This window comes from Mastigoproctus giganteus, chromosome 7 (genome assembly GCF_048544385.1).
Source record: "Mastigoproctus giganteus isolate SK-2022 chromosome 7, ASM4854438v1, whole genome shotgun sequence".
Classification (NCBI taxonomy): Eukaryota; Metazoa; Arthropoda; class Arachnida; order Uropygi; family Thelyphonidae; genus Mastigoproctus; species Mastigoproctus giganteus.
Window position 1 is genome coordinate 111,471,206 of NC_143581.1, and position 14,592 is coordinate 111,485,797.

General features: G+C 36.8%; 1 protein-coding gene across 1 annotated transcript in view; it reads right to left on the bottom strand.

Annotated features, from left to right (window-relative positions):
• The window catches only part of LOC150083148 (uncharacterized), a 107,499-nt gene that overhangs the window by 63,338 nt on the left and 29,569 nt on the right, over positions 1-14,592 (bottom strand). Inside the window, exon 2 of the mRNA XM_090377846.1 lies at positions 1,228-2,292. Within this exon, the coding sequence (XP_090233972.1) occupies positions 1,228-2,286 (1,059 nt within the window). The 5' untranslated portion in view covers positions 2,287-2,292. The remainder of the gene's footprint in view (positions 1-1,227; positions 2,293-14,592) is intronic.

Genomic DNA, 14,592 nt, shown 5'->3' on the forward strand with positions numbered 1-14,592 from the left:
GGGTGGAAAAGGCTCGGGTTTGAATCCCGTCGATGACGCGAGAAACTTTAATGGGGTTTTTCCACTCCGTGGCTGAGTTAATCGGTCTCAGGCGTAGATAGCGATGTTTTTTCCCCAGAATCTGGGGTTTTTTGTCCAGTAAAACAGACAAATCGACCATAGAACACACGCAATTAACAGATATAAGACACACAGCACGACAGATGAATTTAATTATTCGGGTGGCCTAAAAATAGTTTTTTAACTCCCCTTTTTATTAATTACATCACAAATATTGCTTCCTCTGCATCTAAAACCTGGGTTTTCTCTTTCGCTCTTGGCATTACCTTTTTTCTCAATAATTATTTATTCTGTACAAATCTCAAATCCGCCCTCTCATAGAATATCGTTTTCACATCTGGTTTGGTCCTTCAAAACCTCTCAGGCTTCTAGACTCCATTCAAAAGAGGGCAGTCAGGTTAATCAGTGACCCGTCTCTTACATAGTCTCTCCACTGTGTCTCATAGATGTTCTGTTTCTGCTGCATACCTTTTCTATAGACACTTCCGTGGGCACTGTTCTTCTGAACGATTTCTGTAATCCCCCCCCCCTCTTCCTTCCAAGTCAGTCAGCATCCTTTTTCCATTTACTGTCTAACTTCAAACTCGCAGAGCGAAGTTTCAGTTCTGCAGGTTACGAGTGAGGAGTGTAAAATTCTCTCTCTCTTTCCAGAAAGTGTTAATTTTTCTGCACAGCAATACCATCCTGCATAGACCATATATATCGAGTTAATTCCCCCTCTCCTTATCAGAACCGAGCTCGAGCCCAAGTTTTCATCCCATGTAGGATGGAAACTTGGCTGGTTTCTAGGCAGGATAACGCACCAACGCAAGTAACGTGGAAATTTTCTTTGAAAATATTGGGTCACTTCCTACTTTATGCAGTCCTCCTGAGTTGAGAATTGTAAACTTCAATTTAGGAAATGAAATAATTAATGCTAATATTACGCACCATGTATTTATTCATATTATTATTAGTTCGGTAATAATCGGTTATTACCGAAGTTAACCAGTAATTTCTATAACGCTCCAACCGAATAAAAACGTCAAATGTGTATTTGTGGAGTAGAAGAGGCTCTAATGAGGTGTATGTAGGAAATAAGTAACTGTACGTTACCACGAAGTTAGGGCTGTTCCTACATTTTTTAAATAAACTATAAGTAATTTGCAAATCTTCCATTCTACTTACCAAAGGAAGTTCTTCTACGACTGGCTTTCTACGTGCATCAATTATTCCTGAGCCATCAGTCACAATTTGTCCGTCTTTGCACTGGTAATACGGAACACAAATGCAGCTTCCGTCCCCTTTATTTTCAATTCCAGTGGATCCCGTCTCAGGTTTAGATTGATCTTTCTGAGTGGTTTCGGTATCACCATATCCGCCAAGGTTAATTTTATCGTTCCCAGAAGCTTCGTCTAAGTCATGATTCCCTCCAAGTTTATAAGAATCGTCACCTGGAACTGGTTTTGGACTGTAATCACCAGATTCTGGTTTATCACCACGTTTATACGAATCATCACCTGGAACGGGCCTTGGATTGTAATCATCAGGACCTGGTTTCCCACCTGGAACGGGCCTTGGATTGTAATCATCAGGACCTGGTTTCTCTCCTGGAACGGGTCTTGGATTGTAATCATCAGGACCTGGTTTCACTCCTGGAACGGGTCTTGGATTGTAATCATCAGGACCTGGTTTCACTCCTGGAACGGGTCTTGGATTGTAATCATCAGGACCTGGTTTTCCTCCTGGCACGGGTCTTGGATTGTAATCATCAGGACCTGGTTTTCCTCCTGGCACTGGTCTTGGATTGTAATCATCAGGACCTGGTTTTACTCCTGTCACGGGTCTTGGATTGTAATCATCAGGACCTGGTTTTCCTCCTGGAACGGGTCTTGGATTGTAGTTATCATCAGCAACAGTCCCTGGTCGATAGTCATCTTTTCCTGGTTTTCCTTCGGGCTTATTGTTGCCCTCGCCAGGAATTGGCCTTAGATTATATTCGTCGGGAATAGGATCGGGACGAGAGTCATGAATACCTCCTCCTGGGTAAGGGTTATAGTCGCCAATGTCTCCTTTATCACTAATGTCATAATAGTCGTGGTCACGCTCCCAAGGTTTAGGTTTTTTATTGTTATCTCTTCCTCGACCGCGCCCTCGTCCACGGCGAGCTTCTATCTCGGGTGGCGATGGCTTCGCAAATATTAAGGTACACATGATGGAGAGCATAAATAGTGTGAAGACATTCATATTGATCTAGAAATAAAAGAAAAAAAAAGAATACATTCTGAATGATAGTACAGTCTGTGAGAAAAAAAAAAATTTTCAAAATTTCTATTTTAAGTAACTTTCTGGAAAAATCTAATTCATTTTTAAATAAAATTTCATTTTTAAAAAGAACTTTTCATCTTGTTCACAAGTTCATTAAAAATTATAACTCATTCTTAATAAGAAACATGTCTAATGTTAATAAGTATATTCTGTTTTCTCAACTTTCAACCGATACACGGCAGTAAGTACTCTATTAATAGATGTTCAGGGTTTCAAAAAAAAAAAAAAAAAAAATAGAATATGCCTCTACCGAGAGTTAATGGTAAATATTAATCAGTTCCTCGACAAAGTAACAGCAGTTTAAATTTTATATTTTTTAAAACATTATCCAACAAACATCACCACACAACATCGGAGCTGTATTAATATCTAAGCCTAGCAGTTGGCCCATGACCAGAGATTCAGAACTTTCGTATACGAAAGTTCTGAATCTCCCGCCACCAACAAAACACCCTTTTATGATTATCCGTAATTATTCCACTGGAATATCAGAAGTTTCAGAATGCTTTGTTTGTTTGTTTTTATGCTAATACAAGTATGGATATGAGACGTCCGTGTATTTAGTTGCAACTTGTGCGTATTCTGCGATCGTGTGTTGCTGGATGGCAAACCGAGTTTATAAGTGCGCACAGTAGCATATTTGATAATAATCCACTGATATAAAATAATATTTGATATCATTGGATTTACGTTAGTAAATCCACTGATATAAAATAATATTTGATATCATTGGATTTACGTTAGTAAATCCACTGATATCAAATATTACACGACTACTAACGGCGCATATAACGTGTCATATAGCATTATTAATTCAGTTCAAAACGTTTTATTTAGGATGTTAAATTCATTCTAATTAACCTTTCTGAAATTCAAATAAATTTTAACAGTTACATTTACAAGGTGTCTTTAACTGACTTGCTATCATTCTGCTTTTCTCCTAACTCGTGTATTAATGGTCTTTGTCGCATTTGTACACTTTCTTACACCGCTGCTTTACCTTCTGCTTGGAAATTTGTTCATATCCAGCCAGTTCCTAAAAAGGGTAACAAATCCCTCCCATCCAATTATCGTCCCGTTGCAATTTCTTCTACTCTTTCTTTAGAAAGAGTAGAAGCGCAGACAGTGATGTAAATATGTATGAGAAAAGTGCAGACAGCGAAGTAAGTAAGCAGTGAAGATCGTTAGTTAGATTTTATATAAAAAATATTTTATTTTGGTTGGTTGTGTTGCGGTTTATTGGTGTATGAACAACGTGGGCCATATGCTCCAGTTCATATGGTATGTTTTGCTTTAGAGGTGTTGATTTTGGATTTGACTCACTTCGAATTTGAGTTGTTCCTTTTAGTCTGATTCATACTTCACCGGGTTAGTATTTTACTTGTGTTTACTTCCTTAAAGGATGTGATATAAACTAATAGCTTTAAGGAAGGTGAAAAATCATCTGTAAAGTCATCTCTATCATTCAAGAGGTCTTCTAGAGTAATGGTGCAATGTGGCCTATAAACATCTTTGAAGGCTTGTTTGCGTTCATTTGCATATATTGCACATTCTATTAATATATGTTGGACTGACTGGATACTGTGACAAGTCTGCCATTGTGGTGGTTCTTCTGCTTCCAACAAGTATGAGCGCGTAATATGGGAATGTACGATTTTTAGTCTGGCCAGTTCTGTTTCTTCTTTTATCGACTTTCATGTGCTAGAAACCCAGTTTTCAATATTCGGCTTTATTTGGTACAGTTTGTTTGTGGTTTGTAGATTCCAATTTTCTTCCCCTTTCAACTGGCAAGTACACTGTATCACAGGCTTGTAATCGAAATACAATACTGAAATTTTTTCTCTAGTCTGCGGTATGGCTTCTTTTGCTGGTCTGCTGCTTCGTTTCCAGCAATCCCTGTGTGTGCTGGAATACAACAGAAATGTATATCCTGTTCATTTATGGCGCAGTCAGTTAGTATTTGTCGTATGTGCCAAAGGATTGAGCGTTTGGGTGTACTATGCTTTGCATGTCTTATAAAGAACTCAAGGTACCTATACATATTACACTTCTTTTGTAACGCATATCTTGTACATGAGTTAAGACTCATGTACAAGGTATGACTCATATACTCATGTACATTAATAAGTTTATTCTTTCGGTAGCTGTTGCGTTAAAGCAGTATCTGGGCATACAGCTGCTACTGCCACTAAAGCACTTGTTGCAGGACAGAATGGGATAAAAAGCAATACGCTTTTTTATCCCATTTCTGAAAGGATAAGTCACATATTGGGATATGCAAATCCCATAGTGGACGAGTATGAACTAGCAAGTGTGCTACACTCTATACTGCTAAAAAGATTGATTGGTTGATTGATTGAATGTTTAAGGCGTTTATGGCGCATCAGTGTCTGAGGATATAATGCGCCAAGTCAAAGAGGTAAAAATATGAAAGCATAATACAGGGTGTTTATAAATGGTGAGAACACTTTCAGTGATTTATTGCACAAAGACACAGATATCAGTGTCATATACATACCTTGTAAAAGAGAAAATGTCAAACTTTTTTTTACATCAGAACGATTCAATGTGGGAACCACATTGAATCGTTCTGAAGTGATATGATGTAAAACGTGTGACACGGCAAATGTCCACAAGGTAATCGGACTCTTGACTTACCCTGTCCAGCTTATCCTGTGTGACCGTGGTGATAGCTCCAATTCTCTGCTTTAGTTCCTGGACGTCACGTGGCAAAGGTGGTACATAAACACGATCCTTTATGTAGCCCCAAAAGAAAAATCACACGGAGTTAAGTTCGGTGATCTCGGCGCCCATTTCAAGAAACATTCGTCCCTTTCTCCAGCACGTCCGATCCAGCGCTTGTGTAGCTTGGTGTTAAGGTAGGCCCGAACGTCATTATGGAAGTCGAGAGGGGCCCCGTCTTGCTGGAAAATAAAGTCATCACTATCTTCCTGAACTTGAGGCATCAACCATTGCTGCAGCATATCGAGGTAGGATTGCCCAGTTCTTCTACAGTGCCCTCGGCAAAGAAGAAAGATCCGTACAGTTTTGGCGTGACAAGGCACAGAAAACATTCACCTTCGGCTACGTACGTATGTTGTTAGATTTTTAGGAGCATTAGCAACTAAGGCCATATTGCTCCCGGGAATACGTGGTGGTCATTCCCTGACCTTTCCGCATTCTCCGTATTTGGTGGTGATGGGCTCGAACCCCGGTCTAATCAAGAAGCGTGTGCTACGCACTGCTGCTCCTTCCCACCTGGCTATGGAGGCGCCTTACCTTCGGCGAATCACGCTCATGTTCAATTATCTCTTCAGGTTTCTGGGTGCCCCAAATTCGACAATTGGCTCAGTTGACCTTCCCATTTGTGTGAAATGTGGCCTCATCACTAAATGCTACACAATTAAAGAAGTCGTCATGTTCTTCTGTCAGTCCTTGCAGTTCACAACAAAATTGGAAACGCTTCTAGTAGCTTCCCCAGTAACAACTGAGAAACTTTCATGTTTTCTCTTTCACATGGTATAAATAAGTAAATGGTGTTTCTCTTACTCCATGTGCAATAAATTATTGAAATGTTCTGAGTATGTGATAATTAATGTTTACACAGACCAAATTTCACTGAGTAATCACTGAATTATGACCACCCCTATGAAAACTGAATGCGACCACGTGAGGTACGAGAGTGCGTAGTTAGTCGACCTACGTAGTATAGATAAGATGTCAGTGGTTCGGTAGGTAGTAAAATTCCGAGCGTCATGGATAAAAGAAAGGATTTATCAGATTTTGATATGACCCACAAGATTGTGGGAGCTCGACGAGCTGGTGCCTCGATTTCCCAAACGGCTGAACTGGTGGTGTGTTCGAGAGCCGCCATTGTTAAAGTGTACCAGGACTGGCGTCAAAATGGTCAAACAACGACCCGGCGGCAAAAATGCAACGGTCAGCGAAAGGTTGATGTTAGAGGCAGAGCGCCGGGTCCGACGACTCGTACAGGCGAACAGGCGCAGCACTGTTGAAGAGTTGAGTACCCAATACAACATGAGCTAACCCGGAACAATCTCTAGCATGATCATGCGTCGCACGCTCGCACATATGGACTATAATAGCAGACGACCCATATGGCATTCTCTCCTAACCAAGGTTCATCGAGTAAAAGACTCGCCTGGTGCAAAGAGCATGCAAGTTGGACGTTAGAAGATTGGAAGAAGGTGTGCTGGTCGGATGAGTCACATTATTTACCGTTGATGGTCGTGTATGGATTTGGCGTCAACAACATGAGGTTCTTTATCCATCATGCATGGTATCAAAAGTGTAGACCGGTGTAGGCGGTTGTATGGTGTGGGTCATATTTCACTGTCAGGAACCCGGATCCCTGGTGCATGCGGAACAACCTATCACTGGTCTCCGCTATCCTCCATTGCTTGCTGACTGTGTACACTCCGCTATATTACATTTTTTCCCGAATGGCGATGGTGTCTTGAATGTCTTCCAAGATGACAATGCGCCGAGCCATCGGGCACTTGTTGTGCAGGAATGGTTTGAGGAATACAGTTCTGACTTCCATGGTGTCCCACAAGTGCTTCCTTCTAGCACTTGTGGGACACCATGGAAAGGCATATCAGGCGTTTGGATACACCAATCACCTCCATACTGCATTGCTGACCGCATTACACATAGCTTGGTTGGCCATACCTCCCTAACGTTTCCGACATATTGTTGAATCAGTGCCACGTCGGATAGCTGCTGTACTGAGGACAAAAGGAGGACCTTTTGTCCTCAGTACAGTACTATTAGGTAGGTGGTCATAATTCAGTGATCACTCAGTGTATTTCACCTTGCCTTCAGGAATAACAACAAATTGAGGCATATAGATTATTTAATAAGAGGCAAATCAAATTCATTTTGCGAATTGGCTCATATTTTTTTCAGTTATCACCTGTAGCATTACAGAAAGAAATGTTTCATCGTGAGCAATTGAACCTTGAATATTTAATCTTGAGAAATTGAGCAATTAAACCCTGTTGAAGCTTTTGTAACATTTACTTTTACTCAGACCCCGTTTATCATTTAACGTCTTTATATTGCATTATTGACTACACAATTGTAGAAGTCTAGTTGGCACCAGAATTGGGTATCCTATACCCAATAAATTGCTATTGTAGAAATATTAGCAGTATTAACCACCAACTTATTGTAGCAATGCAAATGCAATGATTAAGGTTAACGAATAACTCTGATACATGATTACGAAGATGACTTACAAGAGATTTATTTATTTATTTATTATATTAGCCTTGGGTATATAACCACGTTCTGACATTGTAAACTGTTATTCCTTTTTCTTTTAAAATGTGACTGAACCGGTTTATATACAAAGTAGTCTGCAATAAAAGGGGAAAGTTTTTCAGTGGCAGTGATTGTGTTGTTTACTGCCACTTAAGTACAAGGGGAAAGAGGAGCACACTTTACTTCTTCATGAAATTGGCGCGGTAACTGGTTTCCTGTTTCTCTACAGTTTTTTCATTCGTCTCCTGATCAGTGGGCGTAGGCAGCTTCCTGAATAAATTAGAGTGCTTACACGTAGAACGCAGGTAGCCGCTTACCGGAAACCAGCAGCTATATCCAGCTAAAGTTTCTCACTGGCAATGATCATATAGAAAGCAGTTTACCAGTGCAACTTCTCGGTATGCGATGGGGTAGGCGAATCGCTTTATCCGTTAATGAGTTAATTATGGATGATAATCAGTGATTGTTTTTAGGTTTTGCTTAGTAATAGAAATCATACCTACAGTGGATGATTTCTATCTATTTTCTAGCTAAATACAATACAGTATGTAGTTTTCAAAATAAGTATCTTTCATTTAATGTTAATTGCAGATGAAAAACTTAGATAAATTAGGAAATATTAAACCGGTGAATGTTAGCATTTACTGTCTTTTTAAAACCGTGCTTTAAAATATTAATGCATTTTTTATGCACCGTGCAAGCTGCAATTTATTACAGAAGGAAAAACAGTAAGAAACTTTAAAAGAAAAAAAAAAACATTTATTTACAAAAAACACAAAAAAAATCATTGATAATAAAATGCAGTCTGATATTTTCAGAAACAGAGTAAGTAAAAATCTGAAAACTTAAGTCATAAAAAGTTAATTTTACATATTCCAAAACTTTATTCCTTCGTTGTCATTCTGATAATTTTTCTTTTTTCTTAAATTTGAAAACAATAAGGAACTGGATAAACTTTTGGGTATCATAATTTATGTAATGAATTGGAAGGTTATGGAGGAAAATTTTAAATATACCAGAACTAATCGCGAAACACGTTTTAAATTCGATTAATAGAAACACGGACTAACTGACTAATTCTACTTATTTATTAACACTTTAGAGATCTTGTTCTTCAAGAGGAGTGTTTCCATTTACAATGGGTTTCCTCAGCCTACAAGTTATTTCTTATTAGGAATTTTTTTCCGCCATAAAGTGCGGTTCAAGGTGTCTTGGTCGGTTAAGCCTCGGGCTGCCATGCACTCCCGTACTCCATCCATCCATGTCCTCCTAGGTCTTCCTCTTCGCCTTCTTCCAGGAGGTATCCATTCCAGGATAGCGTTTGGATATCTGTTTTCTTGCATCCATTTTACATATCTATACCATGTCAGACGCTTTTCTTTGATGGTGTCAATAATAGTCTTTTTCACTTCCATTTTTTCCCTTATGTCTTCATTCCGTTTTCTGTCTCTTCTAGAAGTTCCTGCTGAGCGTCTCCAAAAACCTTTAGAGATAAATATCAGAAAAAAAGAACCATGGTATTCCTGTTTGAATGCAGTTTAACATTTTTATCCCATATTGCACGTTTTACATAAATCCATAAATGTTTGAAATTAAAACTTCAGTATCCATGCTTAAAACTCCTGCATTACGGATTTTTTTACGTCACCATGAATTCTTGTATTCTATAGCAAAAGCAGTTCTTATAATTGTCTAAAGGGTAGAGATGCGAGAATGCATACCCAGTTGAGTGACATCTATATTTCTGCTGGTTACCAGCGAGCTTAATTTGTTGAGGTAAGCTGGTAGATTAAACAAGAAACGGTAGCCAGTGCCCACACGCTCTTATTATACGCACTCCCACTAACTTACATTATTAATTTAGGCTACTTGTGGCTGCTGGTTACGGGTAAGCACGCCACCTGCGCTCTACGGGTAAGCACGCCACCTGCGCTCTACGGGTAAGCACCCTTAGGTTATTGTACTTGATAAAAATTATTTACAGCCACGACGCCTTAAATGAAATCTAAGATAAAATCTAAATTAAAATTAAATTGAACCTTGTTTAATTGGCATACAATTAAACCTTAATAAAATATAATAAATATTAATGAAAAAAAAAACTTGATAAATTTCGGTAAACGGCATGTTTATATTATTCCAAAAGGTTAAAATACTAGTCAGTGACTGGTGTAAAGCAAAAAAAAAAAAAAACTTGTTCTTTAGCATAGATAAAAGGTAACAGAAACTTCAACATACATGTATTTGAATAAACAATAAATTCAAATTTAGGAGAATATTAAAATGCTATTCTTCGCTATTAATTATAAAACAATATACTTCTTCATCGTAGCCGACCGGGCTAGCCGAGTGGGTAAAGTACCTGCCCGGCAACCCAAAGGTCGCGGGTTCGATTCTCGCCTCGGGCTTGGATCAAAGTACTGCAAAAACCTTGGGAGGTGCAATATGGCCACAGAAGCCGATGCGCCAACAACTACCAAATCAAAAAAAAAAAAAAAAAAAAACTTCTTCATCGTAGGTAGCAGTGCCTTTTATTTAGAAGTTGTACAATTTCAGTGGCAAAATGCTCCACAGCATGAGATAAATGCACCTAGTAGCAAACCTAGTTTGTTCATAGATATGTGCAGAAAGACGCTATGCCGATACGCGTAATGACTTTATTAATTGTACATTAATTTATTCTATATGACTACTCTTCCTCAGTGCTGTTTATTTGTTTGCTTGCACATGAGCAGCACTCACATGCAAAGAATGCTGCTGTCATCTAGATGACATTTACAGAGGGTTGTATATATCAATTCTTTTGGGAAGGCGAAGGCTCTAGTTTGGTTGTCCAGGAGTAATGAAATCAAGGGCGATTCCTGAAGTGTAAGCGAAGGGGGGGGGGTTCTTCTTCTTCTCCTTGGCGTGCTTGTTCGTAGGCCAGGCAGTCGAAAAGAATGTGATGGATGGGGAGTATTGTATTGGGTGTATGATACAGAGGAGATTCTTCAGAGGAGAATCATACGTGTAATACAATGAGAATCATACATGTAATACAATGTACGAGTAATATTTATCATACATTTATATTATCCCAAAAGGTGAAGTGAAAAGACTAGTCAGTGATTCGTGAAAAGCAAAAACCATAAATGTAATCATACATGTAAGACAATACACAGAAGTTTACTTTAATAAGTAGCTCTGAGAAGATATGCATGAATGATATCTGTGTCTTATTTGTAGCCGAGCTAGTATGACTTCTTGCCAGTTCGCTGAAGGATTGAGAGCTACAGTTAAAAAACTAGTTTTGTACTCTGTTATTTATTGTTTATTTGGTCTTATCAAATTAGTTACTATTGGTGCAAATTTTCAGCATTTCGGATTATCTGCTTGAAGTCCTCATATGATATTTTCTGTCCATAAGGTAGCTGATGTGGCAGCTAACATGGTGGAAGCTAACTTGTAAGCTACTTCGTTCCGAAATGACATAGTATCCAGCAGGGTCATATTGTTTTCCTTTATTCACGCTAGGACATACTGTAGTGAAAAGCCTCTGGATGTTTCCTTAGTGCTTCATCAGTGAGATCAATGTATCGCTTCTCGGTCTTTTGGCTAAGATCAATTTCAGTGATAGAAAATAGAAAAGAAAATAAGTGATAATAAATATATATATATATATATATATATATATACAGTGGATTCCGGTTATTTGGGCCACCGGTTAATCGGGGCAGCCGTTTATTTGGGGAGAATCTTAAAGAACAGAACCCAGTCGAGAAAATAGCCAGGGTTTACTTCGCTTAATTGGGACAACATGCCGTTTAATCAAAAATAATAGAGAGAAAAAAAAGGGAGAAAAAGATAAAATCTCCAGAAACATAAGTAATGTATAAGTGTATGTAATTAAATTAAAGAAATTAAATTAAAGTATAAATGAATTTAAAAAAGAATAATAAATGCCTTGATTCCATGTACATAACTTGAGAATATATAATGTAATGGAAAGGAGGGAGGGAAATGAAAAAAAAAAAAAGAGGTGAAAATTCTGAATCACCTAAAGGACAAAAAAAAAAAAAAAAAAAAAAATAGAGCTCAGGGAATAAAAATATTTTGAAAAAGAGACGAAAAAGTGAATTTGGAGATCATAAATGTATTAAATGCGACAGGCAGTGGTATAGAAATGGGAAATAATGTAGGGCAAGGGAAGGAAAAAAGGTAATAAAGATAAAGGAAGCAAAAATTGCAAGAATAAGAAAAGTAAGAATGTTCGAATCGCCCTCGTATTACACTAATAGCTCAATGGACGGAAGAAAGAAGAATAGAAAGATAAAAAGAAAAGAGTTTAAATTTGAAATCCCTTTACCATTGTTCTTAATGAAATAAATATTAGGAAGAGAGTGGTTAAATTATTTTTGAATATAAAACGATTCATGGACATAAAATTTTGATAAAAATTTATTTTATCTGTAAGATCAACAGCAACAATATCTTTTGGACATTCCTCATTGGTGGCATCTGATAACTGTAATTCTAAATCTGAATAATGTTCTAAAATTTCATCTTTTGATATTTTACTGAGCTCGCTAAAACGTCGTAAAAAATTAAAATTGTTATTATACACCTCGAGCTGTTCAAAACGTTCATCTATTATGTTCCTTGTAGTATTTAAAATGGTAAAAAAATAAGGTTTTTTTTTTAATTATCTTTTGGTGTTGGCACAAATTCATCTCCAGATTCATAATCAAATAATTTTTTTGTTTCCTTCCTATTCTTAAACTTTCTTTAGGAATACCAGCGTCAATTTCTAATGAATTAGCAATTTTTGCTCCGTTTTCAAGCAAACGTACAAAATGCTCATCTTCTATTCTAATGTTTCCTTTATTTTTTTTTTAAATGCGTTAGTGATGTTAATACATCCGATTGTGTAATAATTTTCTTACAAAATATGCATTAGATAATGTCAAACCAAATAATGGCAAAGCACACAAATTTAAAAGATCTAATTTTATTTGACAATGGGACTGATGTTTTGTTTTTAAATCGAATTTATTATCACAATCCGAATATATTTCATAAAGAGCATCAGCAATTTGTTGTAGATTCAATTCGACTTTCCCATAACGTGTCTGACAAAGGTTTCAGCGAAAGATTTTGAAACTTTGTTTTTTACGAAAAAACAAAAAGGTACGAAAAAGGCTCGGCGGTTTATATCTATTTTTTTTTCCTGAAGACCATTATGTTTCCCTTTCATATTGGGCCCCGTCAATGTTATATCAATGTTATATTTTTCCAAAAAAAATTCTAAAATGAATGTAGTTAGCCCACTACCAGTCGTATTTTCAGTTTCACAGAATCCTAAAAAATGTTCCCTAATTTCAATTTTTTGTGTTTGATCATTATAAATTACAAATCTTAAAATAATTGTCAATTGTTCCTGATGACTGGTATCAGGTGTACAAACTAAAATCAAAGAATAATATTTAGCTTTCTGTAACTGATCTAAAATTTTTTTGTCCTTATAACTATATTTCTAATATATTTAAAATAATAATTTGAATTTTTTTCTCCTAAATAATGTGCATGTGAAGTTTATCAATCTGAATTCGTCGGATATATCCTGATAAAGTGGAATCAACTATGGCAATCATTTGTATTAATTGCAAAAAGTTTCCGTTATTGTTATCGAATAATCTTGAATTAGCCTTGAAGACAAATTTTGTTTTGCCAAATACTGAATGCAAAGAATAATTCTCTTTAATACTGATTGCCATCTTATTTTTTCTTGATTCATCAGAGTTTGATGTGCATCTACTGTATTTTGTAATTCGAAGATTTTACGCAAATTGATTAATTTTGTTAGTGCATTCAACATGCATATTGCTTCTTTTTTTTTTGTGAATATTCAAATGTCTTGTTAAATGTTGCCAATCTTTGAATCCACCGTTTACAAGTAGAACTCAAACAGTAATCGTTAAAAATAATTTACAATTATAACAAAAGACAGCATTTTGCGAAATCGAATACAGTAACCAATTACGCGAAAGTGATTTCCCGTTTTGTAATTTTTTAGTGTAATATTCAATGGAAAAGTTTCTTCTATTATTATCTTTGTGTTCCCCCAGAACTTGGGGTTTTTGTTCCAGCAAAACAGACAAATCGCCGTAGAACACATGCGATTAACAGTCATAAGACACACAGCACGGCAGATGAATTTAATTTTTCGGGTAGCCTAAAAATAATATAGTAGTATATTATTATCTTTCTGTTTTGGAAAATCAATTTTTTTTTTAATTATTCTGGTTTGTTTTCAATTAACATCATTCTTATTTTATTATTTAAACTTTGTGGCCATTTACCGGGATCACTAAAGGAAAGTAGTTGATCTTGTATTGTGATTTTCACTTTTCTCTTCATCCGAATTGGCTTCATTCACCTAGTGTTTCTTGCTGAATTGGAATGTCAACATATTGGACAGGTGATAATTCACGTGTTTCAGTTTCTTCATTAATAGTAGTAAAGCTAGAGGAAATCGAAGTCGATGGATCTGCCTGTGGCTGGATGTACAAAAACCTGGTAATCGAAATTGTTTTTTTTTTATTTCGTCGCTTTATTTTTATTATTATTTTTTTTTTCTATATTCATAAATGTAGAGTCGTTTCCTTCTGTCAGACATCTGAGAAATATTTTAAAAAAAGTTTTAAATTTAAAATTCATTATTTGTTAATATAAAATACGACAAAACACATTCTTCGATACTTTTTTTTTTTTTTTCGGTAGTTGTTGGCGCATCGGCTTCTGTGGCCGTAATGCACCTCCCAAGATTTTTGCAGTACGTTGATCGAAGCCGGGGGATTCGAACCGGCGCCCTTTGGGTTACTAGGCAGGCACTTTACCCACCCGGCTAGCCCAGTCGGCATTCTTCGATACATTGAACTTTTAGTCTCCTTAGTCTTTGCC